Raw genomic sequence first — 19,971 nt, forward strand, 5'->3', positions numbered from 1 at the left:
GTCGGCATTTATAGATGTGACATCGAACATTCGAGCCTTATCGCTGGTGGGCGCGTCAGTTCCAGAACAATCTCAACTGTTCGCGTTTGCGCGCTCAAGCCTATAAGAAGGTTCATAAATAATCTGGAAGGTTCCCAGGCATTAGGGCGGGGCTTGTGCAAGGTAGCGGTTACGCGTGCAATGGACTAGTTACATAAAAAAATCACAGCATATCCACGGAGTGAATGATCATGAGTGGGCGAAGCTGCGGAGGTTCATCGGTAAACCGTGAATCTTCCGCGAATTCTGCCCAGTACATCATCACCGACGTGAGATCGGGCGCGTTTATACTAAAGGTTCGATGAGAGTTATGACGACTTGCAGCTCACTTTAATTTTACATGTACGCTGTGAATTTTCATTGTTTAATCACGCACAGGAGAAATCGCACACACGCACTACCTTGGAGGTCAAAATCCAGTGCCTATATATACGGGGTGATCAGTGAACGGTTGTGCAGCGCGAGCGGTCGGTTTTTTCAATCAAGACGCTGCCTGCGTCGGCGCCGCTGCGCCGCGAGGCAAAATAGAGGGGGGGGGGTGGACCGTAGGAGAGGAGAAAGAGGGGAAAGCGTAGGAGAGGAGAGGGTGGTACATATGACGTACTGTCGCAGCGCATTGTCTTTAGGGAGCCTTCATGTGTGCACGCCCCCTCCGTTCTTAAGACTGGTTATGGGAGAGGGGAAGGGGAGAGGGTGAGTGAAGAGGGAAAGGGGAGAGGGGTAGAGGACTTGGGGAATGGTGAGGGGGAGTGGAGAGGGTATGCGCATGCGCAGTAAGGGTGGTCACGCCGCACACCACCACCACCACCACCACCGGACAGATACTGCCGTTTACTGCCGGCTGCCGGGAGATACGCCGGACAACGGAGGCGTGACAAGGTTAGACTAAGAGGAGCTACGCCCCTAAAATAACAAAAAGAGGCGCGCGTGGCAATATCGTGATTTTGGCACGTTAAACCCCACGTCCTGTTATTTGTGCGTGTAAGTGCTGTCAAATAGCATGCCGTGAAAGCCGCTCTTAGTTTAACTAAGAGCGTTAAACTAAGACGCTCTTAGTTTAGCTAGTTTTGAACCGCTGGCTCTCTCGTTAGCTTCGCTGTTACCTCAAATGCTCAAAGGCTACCTGGGAAGTGACAAACGACAAACTAGACATGAACGTTGCTACTAGAATCATCTTCGCCTGCCTTTAATGTAGTGCAAAAAAGAACGGTTTGAGACCACGTTGCCGTGCACGCGGAAAACACGAGTCCTTTCACATGATTACAGTCACGACTTGTGCGTATATACGTGCCTCGCTGGACCACAACGTAAAATCTGACGGTAGTCTTCTCCGAACGCCGGGGTAGGCGATGCTAGCGCGCGGCAACAAAATCAAGGATGACGCCACGACAAGGTGATGTTTACGGAAGGTATTCTGATAAAAGTTGGCTGTCCGTTGTCAAAGAGTTATTCTGTCACGTAAGCCAGTCACATAATCGCAATAAAACAATAGGAAACTTTATATGAGTATTTTGTTTCAATAGAGTTAGATAAATAGACTGAGCCTTCCACTGTTCAACGCTTTACACACTAAGTAATCGCTATTTGTTTTCTTGTCCATATGAACATAGCATGTGCATGTGTTACAGGATATCAGCATTTCGGCAGACATCCGGTGTCTTTCAGCTGTGTAGTTCATACAAGACGACCACTTCAATGCCGCGATGATGTAGTTAGGCCGTGCTTTTCGCGATCAGGCCGAAGTGGTAGTTCATAAGCTTTACATCTTTACGGATCATTACGTTTCTCAAGACTCGAACCACCGAATCACTTAACCTGATGACAGTAAATAAATCCATCCAGGGAATAAAGACTAACATTCATTATTACATAATTCGGCACAATTTAGAACCTTAATGTACAAAAGTTTATTATCACCACTGTGTGGGATTGCTTTCCCGTGAGGGAACACATGTGATATGTGATAATTTCTAAAAGCCTTCTTAACCAACGAGTTTGGAAGCTCTTTAACTTGTCCAACATCATCAAAATTTCTAGGGCACATACAAACATCACCTCGAAAAAGCATTAAGGAAAGAAAAGTAGTAACGATATAAGAAATAAAGTTAAAAAATAAGCTTCAGTCCAGAAAGCACATTTTTCCCGCACTATTTCGTTCTTATACCGTAGTATATACTTACACACTTCCTCACCTATTATGTTATGTTGCTTGAAATGCTAGCATTTTTTCTCACTCTGGAAGTGCAGGTCATCGCTGGAAGGGTCTAAACTGAATGCATGTTTTTTTTGTTACTCCTCCATGCGCAACAGCTTCAATACCATTTGGAAACCAATACCATTTGGAAACGCACACAACGACTCGCAGCTGTATAAGATAAATCACATGACTTTCCAGCGTGTTTGAGTTCAATAGCGATATTTCCTTCCACATACTTTATTTTGCCCCTTCGTAGTGTCGAAATGCGAGACGGAAATAGTGTCAGCTTCGATTTCCATTTCCAAGACTGCTCACTTATGCAGGCTCGATGCAGTTGACGTCCGTGATTTTGATATTGATTTCTAAAAACTCGTGACCCTCGACGCATATCCCGTTCCCGGAAGTTTCCTTTATATGAGTAGCGTTGTTTCCACTATACATATGAGTTGATATGCGCATTCAAAAACAACAAAAAATAAGACAAGGAAGTAGTGATGCAGAACTATCGATGGTACTATCGATACTATCGATAGCTGAGTCACTATCGAAATATCGATGGTGAAAACTACTATCGATAGCGCTATCGATAGTAAAAAATTTGATGGTGCTATCGATAGTATAAGATCAACAGCGCCGACTCACTGCAGAATAAACTTGGTTCCCCGCGCGCGTGGTACATAGTGCAGCCGGAGGAGCAGGCTGAAGGGCAAGAACATTGACATGATTGTGTTCTTCACCAGAGTGCTTTGCTGGCACATAATCATAAAGTCAAACTGTTCAGCTGTAGCGGAAAGGAAGCCTTTACATTTGGTGGGTCTGCGCGGCTTCAAATCGATATTGCGTTTTATGATTTCAAAATAAAAAACAATATCAAGAAGTTAATTGTAAGGTGAGACTGGTTGCTTTTAGATACGAATTTATTGATGGATATATTCCGCCATTTTCACTGCGGAAATAATTTCTCTGCCAAAAATTGCTCATAAATTAAGCGAAGCTGGTAGTAGGATATCGCAAATATTTTGGCAATATGGCCGGCCAGCAACCGCATCATTATTCACACCACTATCGATAGTATTGTCACGTGGTTGTGACGGTGAAGAATGCTGCAGAAAGACTGGTATATACGGAGCTCTTTATTTGAGCGCACGTGTGCCCAGAAAATCAAAACACAATATACAAGCGATACATGCTGCGCACTGATAGCGGCAGGAGCAGTCGTCAGCCGTTGAGTAATCTGATCATCGGTGGAACGCTTCATGCTTTATACACCAGTCACCAAACCTTCCAGCGTTATCGCTGGTGCTCGCGTAAGCTCTCGAATAAACTTGACTATACGCTTCCGGCGCGCAATCTTAACAGAATGATCTCAAACAATTGTGAAGCTTCACAAACATTAAGGCGCGGTCTGCTGCAAACGTTGCTAACAGTCCTTGTGTGTGAAACCCGAATACGTCAAAACAAAGCAATAAGCACGCGTGGCAGTAATATCGCTATAGTAATATTAACGATGGTACTACCGATTGCACTCTCGATAGTTTGTCGATAGTAAAACTATCGATAGTTTGTTTACACTATCGATAGTTTCAAAAAAACTATCGATACTATCGATAGTCAATTTACCGATAGTTCTGCATCACTACAAGGAAGTACCTTCCTGCAGCAATTTATACGTACTACTGTCTGCCTGTGTTCGCCTTCTTTTTCTGTCACAAATATTTGCCTCACTTACATGGCAACGTTCTCGAAGATTCCCCCTTTCACATTCCTATGCGGTAAACATTTGAGCAACACTGTCATCTTAGCCTTTTTTCCTTGCTTATTATATTTATTGTAAATGAGCCTTAACACAATTAGATCAAGGCAGTTGTATTTGGTTAGTCGTTCAAAGTTTTAGTGATGCCCATAATTGGCAGATTTAGAGTGCTTTTTATTGGCTGTTTTTCTGATTTTCATACTCTGTAATTTTGTACCCTTAACGTGTTTCTGCTTAATATATATTTGTAAGTGTCCCAATACTAGCCTTCGACTAAGGAGCCATACAGTGTTTGCGCATGTTTTGCATTTACTAATTGAAATGAATTCGAAACTTGAAGCTTGATTTAATTACATGTGAGTTTTACATACAGCAGGAGCGGTCAGAATAAAGGTGATAATGTTTTCAAACTAACGAGGGTTACAAGGTTTCCTGTTTTTTACGCACCCAGATTCGTGCATCACGCATAGTGACCTCAGAGCACCGATAGGGGTAAACGCATTGCACGTGCTACCGGAGGAGTCGTGCAATTTTACTTCACTTAAAGCGTCGGCTGGAAAAATAAAGCGGCAGCAAATGGATGTGGCAAAACAAATGGATTGTTTTTCGCTCACCCGCGGCTAGCGTGCGCATCGAATCAATTCGAACGGTGAGTAGCGTACGACCGAAGCGCTGAAGCTAGCATCTGGCGGCGCGCCCGCGTAACTTTTCCAGGGGTTCCTTTTGTTTGCTTCCGAGGGTGGGTGCCGTATTAGAAATGGATTAGTCTGTTTCGATTACAGAGATAGCATGTTTCTTGCAGGACAACAAAGCCCACCGTTCGACGACGTGCCGTGCGTATGTTATCAGCAATTGTTCCCTGCCGTGCAAAGGCAAGTTCGTTCTTACACTAATAAATAAGGAGTAGCTTATACAGGTGGCCATGATCGAACACTCTCGCTTCACAATATTAAACAATTGCAACAAAAATAGGTACATAAAAAGTGACAGTACAAAATAAAAAGGCATTTCGGTAATGAATCTTGGAGGGAGAAATACATGACATAGATTGTTTTAACATTATACAAATCTTCGCCACATCAATCGGCCTTGGACGCTCGCCAGAAGCACTCAGCTCACATTACCAAAGGGTAAAGGTACCGGGATTTTTCTTACGTGAGCTATGTTGTAGATGTGAATACAACGTTGTTTCGAGTTTCGAAGTAGCGGCGTACAATCCCGATATCTGGGGCAGCAGTATGGCTGGTTGTTTTCAGAGTATAGTGAGCAATTGCACGATCGCTCTATCGGACCTGCCTGTATAATGAGACATCGGAAGTAGACTTTCCAGGGAATAATACGTTCTATTGCTCCCAGACCAATCAGATGCAGAATCAAATGGGCGTGAGGTAGCGCACGCGCCAACACGGTTAATGACTGCTTGAGAGGTTCACGATCGTTACCGTCACTCCCAACAACGCTTCCCCCATTCGTTGGATATGCACGGAAAAAACAGTGTGGCCGAGTTTTGACATTGAGATCGATACGGTTCATGCGGGAACTGCGATGTCGGCTAGCTTTGGAGGCGGTGTATCTGTACACGCGAGAAAACCATGTTATACAGGTGCAGTAGCAGGCAAGGCTGTATGAAGCAGTACTCAAGTGATTGTTATTTCAAATATTTAATAATTATTTCATTATTGAGGGTTGGCGGAGGGGGGACATGGCTAATTGAGTCGTATGGAGCGATTGAAAGCTTAAACAGCCGGTTTTATGAATACAGCGCTTTAACCTTCATGCGAACGTGTGTTCAAATGAAAACTAAGCTACATTCCTTGTAAGCATACTTATTTCAAGCAAAATCCATATTTCTGGCACTTTAAACCGCAGAGAAGAGTCATCTTGTAACATTCGAAAGAATGCTTGCTTATGGACCCTGCTCCATGTGACTGTGGCTGAATATTGCAGCACGCACCCGCACCAGCAGCATGAGGTAGCTTTGGAACGCAATATTTCTAAACAATGAAAAATAAACTTCATCTCGAATGTATTAGGAAACGGGAAATGGGCCCGTTTGAACAGGCTTTTTCTTTTCTTTTTTTTAGGGCTCGGCACGTTAAGTCAGTGAAAAGGTGAAACTTCCGATGTTTAAAAAAAGCATACTAGGATGATGTGGACACATAAGATGAAAATAAATCCGTGAACAGGGGGTAGGAGCTCGAGCCGACGTTTAGACAAGTGGACTTGTCTTCTTCAAGGCTGAAACTTCCAGCCCTGAACGTTCCAGCCTTGAAGAAGACAAGTCCACCTGTCGAAACGTTGGCTCGAGCACCCACACCCTCTTTACGAATTTTTTCATCGCAAGCTTCTATATTCCCTCCCCTGCTGTTTTGTGGACATATCAGGGCATTTATAGGAAAACTAATCTGCGACAGTTCATAGGCCACGTGGAGAGAGGAGCATGTCAACTTTGCTTACGACCTTGTATTTGATATTTGGATCCGTGCGCCGCAACTGTTGCCCAGCGCCGATGATAAATTGGCATGGCGAGCACCGGACGGATGACCTAAATCTTGGTATTGACCAGTCGGCCAGTGTGACTGCGTATGGCACGTTCCGCCTTACTTCACCCATGTCGTGGCGTACTGAGGTGCTTTCTAAGGAAGAACGCTTGAATCTCGTTTCTGATTTGTATCAGTGCCTGCATTTAGTTTATCTTATCTAGCCAAACCTTGGACGGAGGATAACAAAAACGATGGCGGGAACGTAACGACTACGTGAGATGCGATAGAACGGGAATCGATAGGTAGTGCATGGAACAATCCCGGTGGTCTTCTAGGAAGAAATGGAGGGAAGGAAAGCAAAGAATAGCCTGGGTTAGCAACGTGATATTCCCTGCGCCAACCATGTAACCAGGAAGTAGAAAGCGATGCGCAAGGTGAGAGGGAAGAAATCGATGCGTGAGCAATGCATAAATGTCTGTAGGGACTGTGACCCACAGTGAAGCCGCTGTATTGCGATACACGATATCAATGCGCCGCTGAAGAGTACTTACCACAGGTCAGCAAAATAAATGCGACACAAACAGGTTCATTAGAAAGACATATATTTTACTTAGGAATAACTCGGACTCGCATACAACAAGATTCTACTCTGATTCACTCAGACTCAAGTGTTAGTCCGAGTTCGTTTAAGTCGACTCATTAGCTTGTTTGCCAAAATATGCATACAACAGGGATGCGCACTCCCACAATCTAATATATAAGGTACCACAGCAGTACTTTTATAGCCGCCTCCAGGTGCGTTCACATAAGTACTTTTACAACCGCTCGTATTGGTGTCGGTGCAGGATAGCGTTCAATTTCCGCGTCAGAGCTAGCTTGTTTCCTTTGATGTGGAGCGACCGAGGATTACATGGAGTCATGTTATTAGGAAAATTTGGGGCAAAAGAGGCAGTTGGCAGACGCCCTACATGGGCTAAGTGGAAAGTGCAATGCGGAATAACTAACAGCGAGAGGACACAGCGCATGAGCGCTGCGTCCTTTTCTTCTACTGTCCGTTTTACAACTTGGTTGCGCTGCTAATTATTCCACGATGAACACCAAACAACTAGCCCAAATCGCCATTCTGCTTCAACTGGAAAATGCCAGTGCAGTACGCCGCCTTCCTGCGGTTTCGAGGCTCGTTGTGACGGTCATGGTAATAATAATATAACCACCCCACTGTTCTGTCTTAGCACCGTTAGTTTTTGCTTCATTGTTGCACGCTTAGCCGGAACAACCTTTCGGTTTCCCTTGTTTTTAGCAGCGCACCGCAGTCTGCCGTGCACAGTGGTTTGGACAAGAGAATTTCGATGTGCAGTCGCCACAGAATTTCCCAGGTGAAAAGAATTCTATTCATCACTCATTAAAAAAAAGCATCAGAAAAGTTTCAGCGTTTTTGCGAGGGACGCAACCTAATTATAATTATAGATGCGTGTCTGGAAGAAAAAGTTGATATGTTAAGCAGGGAACGTCAAACCTGAGTGATAACAGATAAACGATCGAGACCAATAAGGGCCGAGTCGCGCACGCAAAAGAAGAATATCCACCTATAAGAAGTCTCCGAAGTTACTATGAGTATAGTTTTGGGATATTCGTCTTCATTAAAACACCTGGTGTTGCACGCATACAAATGTATGTCGTACGAGTGCAGTTTTCATGGTTCCATGCTTCGTGCACTCGTTTGTGAACATACAAAGAAAAGTAAAGTAAACCATTCCGTTAAAGCATTGTATACTCCACCTGCACATCCAAAAGCACGAAGTTAGGGATCGTTCAAAAGGTAACTAGATCCCGAAACTTTGAACAACTGGCAATGCAGCGGTAATTAGGAAAGGGAGACAATGCAAGAGAGAAAACGGTCTTGACTACGGTACAGTTTACCTCTCTCAATAATGCGCGCTTATTTTTTTCATTAGGAACGACATTGCTTGCAGTAGAGGGGGCGTATGCGTCGGATTTGGGCGACGCTGACTTAATCAGCCACTCTGCCTGGAGGCTCAGTGTTGACTCTGCGAAGAAGAAGCAGGGAAAGAAAAGAAGATTAACCGCGGGAAAGGAAAGACGAGGGTTCAAGTTGAACCCGAAATAGCACGCTCAGTTCAAGTGCGCCTGGCCGCTGTAATTACGCTGAAGTACACTTCACTTTCCGGGCAGCTGCTCGTAATTTTTTGTGCAATGTCTGTTGTCTCGTTTTATTGTCGTAGGAATGTATATTATTTCTTAGTCCCCGGTTTGATGTCTATGTCCGTGTGAGTTACCATTCGCCTAAGGGCTGTTCTGTTTTGGAATTTGAGAAACGGAGATAAAACGAGCGAGAAAAAAAAACGCATGGTTCAATTCAATCACAGGTTCTAGCTGGTTAAACTTGTGCTGGTTTTGAATATTGGGGGCTCCTCATGATGAGATGCGTAATTTTACTTCAGTAAATCAAACCCCTGAAGAACTAGGAACATAAGACAGGAGGGCATCAGCAGACTCTTTTTATGAATAACTAATACTCTCGATTAAGAAAAAAGTGGTCAGAGGCTCGAATCCTCAGTATGGATACTTTTTTTAGTTAGGTTAAGAAGACGCAATTCTCATGACAGCGGGTCTCATAATGAGCCGTGAGGTGCTATCGCATTAAAATGGGCATAAGGATTACACGTCCGTGTAACTGCTATTCACAGCGAGTTTAAAGACGCAGTGTGTACCGCGACAAAGACTAAGTCGTCAGAACAGAAACGATGCGGTGATTTCTCATTTCAGCTACATATGAAGTGTTACTCTATTTGGTGTTACCGTACGGCGTTGGAGGAGCAGTGGCGTTAAATGAAGCAGCAATGCGCTTTTATAAAACGAAGCCAAGTTCATGTCGTGTTGGTCTAACACGTTCATATACCTCAACGGAAAAGACAGGGACGGAGCACTTTGTCTCGCGATGGAGTTACGTGTACAAACAGAGTTCGTCATTACTCTTGACCAGTGCATTAGCGCTTATATGAACCAAAAATATGAACCAAAAAGTCCAGCAAAGAATTTGGTTAAACGCATAGCAATTTGAATGCTGTCGCCTTATTCGCGCATAATAGAACAACACAGAGAAAAAAAAAATGTACAGTCACAGGAAAGTGAAACACGAACAATAAAAGAACAAGTGGAACATCCTTAGCAAGATCACGATCCCGCATCTCTAATTATACGGCTGAAAGTGATTGGTTGGGACGCAGGCTAAGCAGGCGAAGCGAAATCATACAGTAAAAGTGCCGGGAAAAAGAAATGCGCAACAACGTGTTTTAGTAGCGTTAACTAGCTCGCGTTTTCATGTGAATAACTGTAAACGCGTTAATATTATGATGCGTCAAGGAGCTATAACAAACATGAAGAAAAACACTTTACGTGGGGACTTCCGCGACAGCTATCACAGCGAAAACTTGCAAGGAATTGCTCCAAAACCGACTAACATATAAAAATAGACGTGTCGAAACGGTTTTGTAATCGATCTAAAAATCGGTCTGTATTCAGAGATAATGAGAAAAATGAGAAGAATTTACGTAAAAAGTTCGATGGAAAAGATGACTTATCATCAGATGCTAACGCCGATCTTGTCACTGTGTTCACTGTGACATATTATGTTGCAGACACTACGGTGAACCGATTTTTACAAACCTCGATATTGATGATCAAAGTTCTTTGAGGCTGCTTTTTTTTCGGTATTGCTTTTTGTGCAATTTGCAGTGAGTCCCTGCGTCACGCTACTGCATTCGCCCATAGTTCAGTATAGGCCCTTGAATTCGTATCAGGCATTTAAGCTGTGGCTATTTCGGAAATATTGCTCTATACAACACACCAGGTATATTTGCGAAAAGCGCAAGCATATTTCCATCTGATATCACTGTTCATAAGAGCACGAGTATCGATCTTGCACGCGCATATCCACTATGTCCCATTCACTGCATGTTTTATTAATTGTCGCCAGGCCTATAGTCATCGGCATGCTCAAAACAGGCTAGGCTCAAGGATTCTGCATTATAGTCATCGTGGCTCTAATCTTGTTGTACACACACCACACTGAAAATTGCTCTTTATTTAAGTCTGTTTATGTGTAGACGCAGAACGGCAGCTGCACATTACATTATCACATGATGGCTTATATCGACGTCGAGTGATTACCTTTGTACGGCGCACGAACGCATTAAAAACTCGCACTGCCACCTATAACACACGGATGGCCGAATTATAGAAAGTTCCGTGTTGTCATTCCCCTTACGGCCTATGAACGCTGAACAATAATTTACCGTGCTTATTAAATGAACTTTGTAAATTTGGTATACATTTCACAGATTAAAACGTCTGATTTGTTTGCCATATTCCTTACGTGACTTACTTATCTCGTTTACTGGCTTATTTAAAACGTGTACGAGGATACATTTTTTATATACTGTTTTATCTTGTGATTGCCTTTGCTTGTTTCTTGCTGACAATTTTCTCACAGCATACCCTACGCATTTGTTAATGTATAGGCGTAAACGGCGCTTTTTTGTATCGTATGTGCCTGCATGCAGCTACAAATTATGCGTTTATTGACTGTTATTTCTATTGCTTCTTGCTGCATGATTTGCCGACTTATCTCGCTGCTTGTAAGGGGGGTGAGGTTTCTCAAGCCATTTTTAACGACTTAATTATCACCCTCCTCCATTTTGCAACTGCTCAGTGGACATAAAGTTTCATTCATTCATTCATTCATTCATTCATTCATTCATTCATTCATTCATTCATTCATTCATTCATATGCGCTTATTAACCCTTCCTTTCCTTTTGTTCCGAGGAGAAAAGAAAAATAAATAACCGCTCCTTTCTATCTCAATAAGCCTTCCTACGTCCTGATCACCTGCGCTCCAATCTTTTTATATTTTATGCGCCGTTGCACTCATTGTTTCATACAACTGCAAAACGTATATAAGCTTACGCATAGCATGGTCGCGTCTCCAGCCTTCCCTCATACGAGGGCAATCTATAGGCGAAAGCAAAACAGACGGAAGATGAAAACTGGCAGCCGTGTCTAAATTTCCAACAAGGTTCCCCCATTTCAGCTCCAATTTCGAAATCGTCGTCCAATTGCACCTGTGCACTTGCGTTCTTGCAATTCCCATGTGAAGGGAAAGACGCCGGGGAAGCACATGAATAAAATAAAAAAAGAAACGAAGTTCCTCTGCTGGTACGCTCTGCCCTTATTTATTTATTGTTCTTGCCTTATCGCTCTAGCGTCCCTAGCACACGTGCTGTATACAGTGCGAGCGCAATCTGAATTCAGGCAACGTGGCCAACATGACAGCAGGGAATGGGTGTCATCGCGTATGCAGATTATGCTATAAAATTTTTAGTGTATGGAACGCAAGCTTCCAGCGCAACGTCGTGTTTCAAATTTTAAAGTAGTTTTTCTTACCTCGAAGAATTCTGGGTGACCATGGTCTCCCACAATTTTTCCTGGCTATCATCTGCACTTATGTGTTAGGTTATTTTTCTGTCCTAATTAGAAATAATTAGAAAAAAATACTATTAGTTAATTTTCGTGACACACAAGCACTCGTGTACGCGCGCACACACACAAACACAGAGGCATACGCACACTGTTGCGCTCGAGTGAATGTCCATGCTGTCACATGCGCAAGTAAACACACGCACTTTGTCGCAGTGCAAGGAAGGTAGCTAAGAACAGAACCTAGTGCACAGAGATCGAACGAAAACAGGTGCTTTCCTATTATCAGCCCTTCCGCTCTTCTCTCTAGGCTCCATTAATTCTGTAGACAGATGTTTTCCAACTAATTTGTTGTGCGGTCGCAGGTTCGAGCTAGCGCCCGTTTGTATTCCCACACCTGTTTTCCCTCCAGAGCTCCATGTGACCTCCGTTACAAGAAATATCTTATTTCAGTGGACTCCGGGCTCGGTCATTACCGCTGTGGTCAGTGTGCCCGACTATTCTCTTTCGCCACGGTTAAACCTTGAAACAAACTGGCTTTGTTTTCTTCGTTCGCGCCCCTTTCCCATCCCCCCTCCTACTGCGATTCAAATTCAATAGAAGCCTCTGGCGTATAGTATTTAAGTTTGATCGCTATGAGAATGCGACAAAAACTACGTTCAACACGTCACACCCTGAAGAGCTCCTCACAAGTGATCGCAGTACAGTTGTAATGCCTCGTGGCTGTAGTGTCCTATTCTCTACCAACAACTATAATGCATATATCTTCTTGCACTTAGCCGCCTGTAGGGCTGCCAGAAGAATGGTTTGAACAGGGAGCTCACCGACACAACTTTTTCGCCTAGACACCTTAATGGGCAACAAGACTTGAAAACATCAACGCTGCACGCATTGAAACAGCACAATAGCAACTGCAGCTGACTCTGAAAACAAGAAACGCCGTCACGCACTGCCTTCCTATGAAGCCTTTCAAAATAATGAAGCTTTAATAAGATGTGCATGACAACCGCTACTCATTAAACACCACGGTGTTTTCTAGGCAGTTGGAAGGAAAAAATTCCACAGCATATCCACGGGGTGAATGATGATGAGTGGGGCGAAGCTCGTACGGCAGAATCTTGGCGGCGGCGTCGCGCAGCTTCACGCCCAGTACATCATCAACGACGTGAGATCGGGCCGGTTTATACTAAAGGGTCGATGAGAGTCATGGCGACTTGCAGCTCACTTTAATTTTACATGTACGCTGTGAATTTTTATTGTTTAATCACGCACAGGGGAAATCTCACCAGGCACTACCTTGGAGGTAAACAATGGCTGCTAATGGGGAATGAGAGACAGAAGAAGTCGGCTTTTAGTTAACGCGCACGCTGCGAATTTTTTATTGTTCAACAACGCACAGGAGAAATCACCCACCGGCACCACCTTGGAGGTCAAGATCTGGTACTAGCGTTAAGACTGGTTACACACAACATACAGGGGACGAACGGGTGCCGCTATAGACGATTTTCCGCAGCTGGTTTGTTCAATGAAAACTAGATGGCGCCACCGCACTGTGGCCGTCCCCCTACCGTGGCCGTCTTCATGGCCATCCCCCTGCCGTGGCCTTTCGCAGTGCTCCTCAATATGTCTCCATCCGCGTCGCGTCGTCTGCTCGGCGTTCCCATAGCGTCTGCGCGCACGCGAGTAAAAGCGAGCAGACGGCAGCACCGGAAAAGTAAACATGGCGGCACCTGTGGATGCAGTTTCCTTCCGCCTCGAATTTATCACGTCGTCGTCCTGCGCTGTGTGGCCCGTAAGTTCAAAACCTACGCATTTATTTGCTTTATATTCGCGTCCTGAAGCTTCGAGAGCAATGTTCTCGTCGGTATTTTGTAGTGTTTCCAAGATTCATTCTCATATTGTCGGAGGCAAGGCTTAGCAGGCATGGCTAAATAAACGCAGCTGATCGCAATAATAAAGACAAAGCATACCTGACGCTTTTTCTCCAGCGTGAGCTGACTCAAAGCGATGGCCGATTTTGCCATTCATTTATTGCTGGGAGGACAACGGGCAAGTAGCAAGCGCCAGTTCGGATCGAAGCGGGCTGTCGCGTCTGCATGGGTGCTGCCATGTTAGCTTGTAACCCCAGCTACTGGCGGTTGCTAATACAACAATTAAAGGCATACACCATAAATACGAAGTAGATTAAACATATCGCTTATCGTTGTGGCGTAGTACGTACCAAACAAACGCAAATGTCTCAACGTTTTCAACTTTGAGGCGATTACATGTAGAACTATGTTTTGCTGCGCAAGCATGTGACTTGTTTACACCCTGCTGCAACCAGCTTGTGTGGTACAGCCACTGCCGCTTCGCTCGCCCAATGCGTTGGCTGGGGCAAATGGCTGGGGGAAGGCCAGTTACGATCACGTGATCAAACATGGCAGCGCCCGTGCGCCGCTGTGGAAAATCGTCTATAAGGAGCTTCGCCCCTAAAAAGGTTGTCCATTCAATGCACAAGGTACGCAACAGCTATGGGGCCGACAAGGCAATATTTTACAAAGAAGACGGACTTGCATGTGGAACTTCGAAGAGTTTGACAGTTCACGTGTAGCTTTGCCAGCGTTGGTTTCACGCCATCGGCACGCTGGTTTTGCACTTTGCGCGGTCACTTAGCTTTACAGGACGCCGGGCACTCGTTATGGACCTCCAGTGCATCTCTTTGTAAACTACGTACCCAATCAAGCGCCTTTAATATACAACTCCACCTCTGTTTGCACGAGCCGCTGTAGCGTGACAACGTCGGCGTGAATATAAGTGGGCTTGCGTGTGTATACGTCATGGGTTCCCACGAACGCATTATGTGTCAACCACAGCAACATCAATGTTGCCAAAGTAATGACTCGCTAGTGAAAACCTGCCTAATAATAGTATCTGGAGCTTTACGTGCCAAAACCATGATATAATTATGAGGCACGCCGTATTGGAGGGCTGCGGCAATTTCGACCATCTTGTGGTGTTTGACGTGCACTAAAATTGCACAACAAGAATGAGCTCGAACTACCTCTGTGGTGTGAAATTACCTTTGGGAAGATATAAATCGCTCGGCGCAGATAACAATGCGCCTAAATAGAGGCGAGGCACATGAACACTTCCCAACTACTGCCATCAATTTCACTTCCAGCTTAAGCCGTGTCAAGTTAGGGCCAGTCTCTCCGTATTTCGTTAAAAATACAAAGAAAAGCAGAAAGGCTTAACTTAGGTAACGTGTTATAAAAGTTTCCAAAATTATTGTCTTCCGGCGCAACCGTAAGATTTCAGCTGCAGGTTAGCTTGCGAAACCCTATTTTTGATGCCAGTGATCATGTATCAGCGATTAAAACAGCTTTTGTACTATTATTTTAATGTGCATAAAAGGATGTCAGGTCCGTCCATCAACTTGACAAGTGATCCGACTATATTATTCCAAATTGTCTTAAGTCTAATGGCTGACGTCCCCGACCACATTCGCCAATGCTGAATCGTGAAAAAAATACGCAGAATCTGCCTGATGCCTCTTAATAGAAAGACGCTTACTGAAGAAATTAAGTTTGTAAGCTGAGCATGCAAGGATTATAATCCTTCTTCTCCTCTGTATCAACGTAACGAAGTGTCACAAGTGGTCATACTCCGCTTCTATTTGATACTCGATTTGCGTATAATGTTTTGTTACATATGCACCAGGGGGTCCTGTGTAAGTCACCAAGCGTACATTGACGTGTCAAAATGTCCTTAGATGGAGGGCCCACCTGTAACTCCCTTTTCCCCGCCTTAGAGTGAACTTTGCTTCTATGTATTTACGTATTTCACGTACTTCCAAATATAGAGAAATTTCTCCTCACTTATGCAGGACAAGAAACAGTGAGAAAAAAAAAACAGGCCTTTATTCTACCGCTTCCTTTACATGTCCTAAAGGGACTGATGGGTAGATTGTGAGCACACGGTCAACAAACATGGCCACAACGACGACCCCCGTGATCACCACCTTGGGCGTTTCTTGTAAAATTGAGCACTGAAGCGTTCAACCTCACAGGCGCCACTTGATTCTGAACACGAGCAACTGGCAGGCAACGATCCAGACGGCTAGTATGGCGACGAACAACGTCACCAGGTCGATGTAGAACTCGTTTTCGTTAACAGAGTACGCAGCGAGCACGTCTGTTGCCGCGGCGTATGGGCAGGTGTTGTTGGCCTCTGTTGGACAGGTGAGGTTGCCTCGCTTCCAGCCGTAGAGGGCGGTCATGGTGCCGCTGAAGGCGTAGCGAAGGTACGACGTGAACGGCAGCCACATCACGTGGCTGGCAAGCTGCTTGCTGGTGAAGAAGTAGCCGCCGAATATGACCGAGTAGACGAACACTGTGAGGGCCACCATGCAGCCCATCTAAAGAGGATGAAAAGGAAGGAGTGACAACATGTATATTTAAAAGAAAGGCAGGAAGGGGAAGATGGAAGTTTGCGATGATAAATCCATAAATGGGGAGTGCGCGCTGGAGCCGACGTTTCGCCGTGTGGACTTGTCTTGCAGCCTTGAAAAAGACAAGTCCACTTGTCGAAACGTCCGCTCCAGTACACACGCCCTGTTTATAAACTTCTCATGGCATGTATATTTAGTATAACGAAATCATACGATGTAGCCAAATAATGCAGAACGGAAATGAGCTGTTACATTTTAATTGAAATGCAGGAGAAGTGGCTAAAATAGACGGGAAACTGGATGAAAAGATAGTCTGACGCATGTCGGAGCCAATGCCGCATTATACATATTATGCGGGGTGAGCTCAACGAAATAAAATGCTGCACCTAATATAGACGAAAAAAAGCAGCCTTCACAGTCTTGCACAGGGTTCACCCTTAAGGGGAGCGAAGGTTCACTACGCCCCCTCCCCTCTCTTCGCCATTGGTCGATTCCGCAAGAGTACAAGCTCCGCGATGGATACAAAAATCAATATTAAAGGATGACGTGCTTATCAAAAGGACCTGCCTTTGGTCCCCGGCTTCACGAGGTCAAAGGTAGCAAGTAAACAGTTCTTGAAATGCAAAATTATGGGCCGCCATTATCAAAAACCTGTGGGGACCTACCCCGGCACACTAAACGATGACGAGGCAGGTCCGACTGAGGGGCAGACTTTGCGCTCCCCTTTGGTTAATACGCGGAGAGGGGGAAAGGGGGCACCCCTCACCCCCCCCCCCAATTCCGCCCCCACCGCCCCTGTCTTCCTGCGCACACGCCTATGGCAGATTTTGTAAGACATTGAGCGAGCATTTTTGTCTATACGCTTTTGCCTGACTTCATTTACTACGGTCGCACAAAAAAATCTTCCTCGGATCCCCTCGTGAGCAAATAGCAGACCACGTATGTAAGCAACTAGCGAAGCGCTATCGCTTGACATTTGTACCACTCATCGGCGTGAACTTCTAATCCATTTCTATACGGTCGTAAGAGCAAGACGTTTTTTTCATGGGGAAGCGCCTTTTTTAAACTTTATCTTAGCTACTATTACCGGCCGGCCATGTACTGGTTACAAAAGGTGCTTTAGGCGCAGACAATTTGTGAATACGGTTCATAGTTAATCGCGAACTACAGTGTCAGGAGTTTAGCAATGACATCATTTTACTTGCACAAGGGCAAAGTGAATTGGCAATAAACCTATCAGCATTTGTAGCCGAATGTTCATCACACTTGTACACAACACTGCCTGTATAATATACGTGGCCAACAAAGATGATTTATACGGCGCTTAAACCTCCAACCTAGTTCAGATCCATTCTTAAGGAACCATTACATCTTCCTGGTTAAACGTATAGTATAGCTGCGAATGTACAATTACTCCCCCCCCCCCCCCCGAAAAAAAAAATCCCGAGGCCTTATTTATCCAAACTTCAGACCAAGTCTTACATGAACACTTTGACATGAAGCAAACGTACGTGCGGCTGCTCTGTTAAAATTCGCTTCCTTCAGCACAAGTTGCTGTTCATACTCTCATGCATATGAATTAAGTCAAGGAGTCACCCTGACAATCTATGTCGCAATGAAACATAGAGGGTCTTGCCTCGTACTCAAAGATGGTTCCGATGAGTGTGCCTATGGCCTCTCCCAGCACGGCCACCTGGAGACCGAAGCACAGGAAGAAGAAGATGCGACTCTCTTCTTTCGGCTGGTGTGTCAGGTAGTAGTCGAAGATTCCTGATGACACCGAGAACATGAGCTGCGTTCCAATTAAGTAAAACGATCAGCTCCGGGAAAAACGAATGTTTTTCAACGTTGCTATATCACAGAAAATTCATCATGCACGATGAAGGGAAAAATTTCCGCGCGCCTCGATTTAGGTACACGTTAAAGAACCACAGGTGGTCGACATTTCCGAAGCCATCCCCTATGGCATCTCATGATCATATCATGGTTTTGGGACGTAATACCCCAAGAATTATTATTCTTTTGGAAAAAAATGGAAGAAGGAAAAATATGTTTTTTTGTGATTCAAAAAAAAAAAACGAAAGCCAGTAATGTTTTCCTAAGTGCCGTCGAATGTGTTTGTCCTTTTTCTGCTGCAAAGAGCGCAACCACAAAAGAAATTAAGCAAAATCACTTTTTGTCGTGGGAACTATTACCGATACGATGACAAATTGAGCTACTGCTAATAGTGTGCACTAAGAGGAAACAATGAATCTCCGAATACCTGGACTGCTTTTAAATTCAAGCGTATATGTATAGCAGTGAAACTCGCAACAAAAGACTAAACTTTTTATTGCGATAGCAATTATATGGACAGTCTCGGCTGTATTTTGCCGTCGCCGTCGCCGTCATGCACCGTATATGTATAAGTATGTATATATATATATATAAAAGCCCCAAAGAAAATAATTCCGAAAAATGCTTTCGAAGCGCGTAATCGAACCAGGGACCTCTTGCTCCGCAGCGAGCGGCGCCAACCACTACGCCACGGAACGCAGGTCCTCCACGTAGCTAACGGCGAGCGTTATATACACACCCTTTACCGCTGGACGGACTCAGAGATGGCCGGCGCTTAGGAGCGTTTCTTCATTACCAGCGAGATGGCGCTAGGAGCGCGCCGGGCGCATTTAAAAGTCGTCGGCGAGCTCGCTCGCTTCTTATATTTGCTCAAGGAGAACCTTGGCCTTCCGCTGTCTGCTCGCGCGGTTTTCTTGTGGTGAGGGCAAGAGGGATGTTTCAAGCTTTCACCGTGATGTCCGCGCTCACGTTACGGAGCGCCGCTAAACGACGCCGCTAAACGAACAAACAGAAGATGAGCGCGAACTATCAAATGTCACAGCTCGACACTTGAAGCACGCTAGTTTCCTTCGTTGCTTCGGCCGCCTTTGCAACAGGAGCGCTGTTCAAACTGAGAGTATCCATTGGCGAGCCTCACTTCGTATATCATTAGTTTCTTGCTATCGCATTCATTGCTTCGCCCTTGCGGCGAAACTGTGATTTTTTTTTTAATTGCTTTCCGACTGCTCGCTAAACCTTATCTTCGAATCACAGGGGAAATGAACTATTAAAAGAGTTATGTTACCACTCAGGAACGCACCTCGTACATGAAGTCACACATGACCCGAGCCAGGAAGTAGATCTTCTTCCCGTAGAGAGAGTAACGCTGCTCGTGGACCGCATGCTGGATGAGCAAAGGCGCTGAATCACAAAAAACAGCACGGCGTCACTCGGGCCACCCATCCTCATACACACCTTTTGCATGAAGTGCGCCGCTCACACAATCATGTTGTGTCGGAATCTAAGAGTAACGTGATACTTGTAATTCTACTGTATATTATAAGACCGGAACCTAAAATTTAACCCGTACTTAAAAAGCATCAGTTATTGTTATTGGAGGTTTGAGCGTGCACTTAAATTTAAGTGCACGTTAACGAACACCTGATGGTGAAAATTTCCGAAGCCCTCCACTACAGTCTGTCATTATCGTATCGTGCTTTTGGGGCGTAAAACCCTAAAGCTATTATTATGCTG

The 19,971-nt window shown here is 44.8% G+C and overlaps 1 protein-coding gene across 1 annotated transcript in view; it reads right to left on the reverse strand.

Annotated features, from left to right (window-relative positions):
- Nucleotides 1–16,014: 16,014 nt before the first annotated feature.
- Nucleotides 16,015–19,971, reverse strand: part of LOC119394643 (ATP-binding cassette subfamily G member 4) — a 37,129-nt gene continuing 33,172 nt past the window's right edge. The window contains exons 13-15 of the mRNA XM_049415927.1: nucleotides 19,538–19,638; nucleotides 18,038–18,193; nucleotides 16,015–16,368 (exon numbers count right to left, since the gene is read on the reverse strand). Coding sequence (XP_049271884.1) covers nucleotides 16,015–16,368; nucleotides 18,038–18,193; nucleotides 19,538–19,638 — 611 coding nt within the window. The remainder of the gene's footprint in view (nucleotides 16,369–18,037; nucleotides 18,194–19,537; nucleotides 19,639–19,971) is intronic.

Source organism: Rhipicephalus sanguineus, chromosome 5, assembly GCF_013339695.2.
Source record: "Rhipicephalus sanguineus isolate Rsan-2018 chromosome 5, BIME_Rsan_1.4, whole genome shotgun sequence".
Lineage (NCBI taxonomy): Eukaryota > Metazoa > Arthropoda > Arachnida > Ixodida > Ixodidae > Rhipicephalus > Rhipicephalus sanguineus.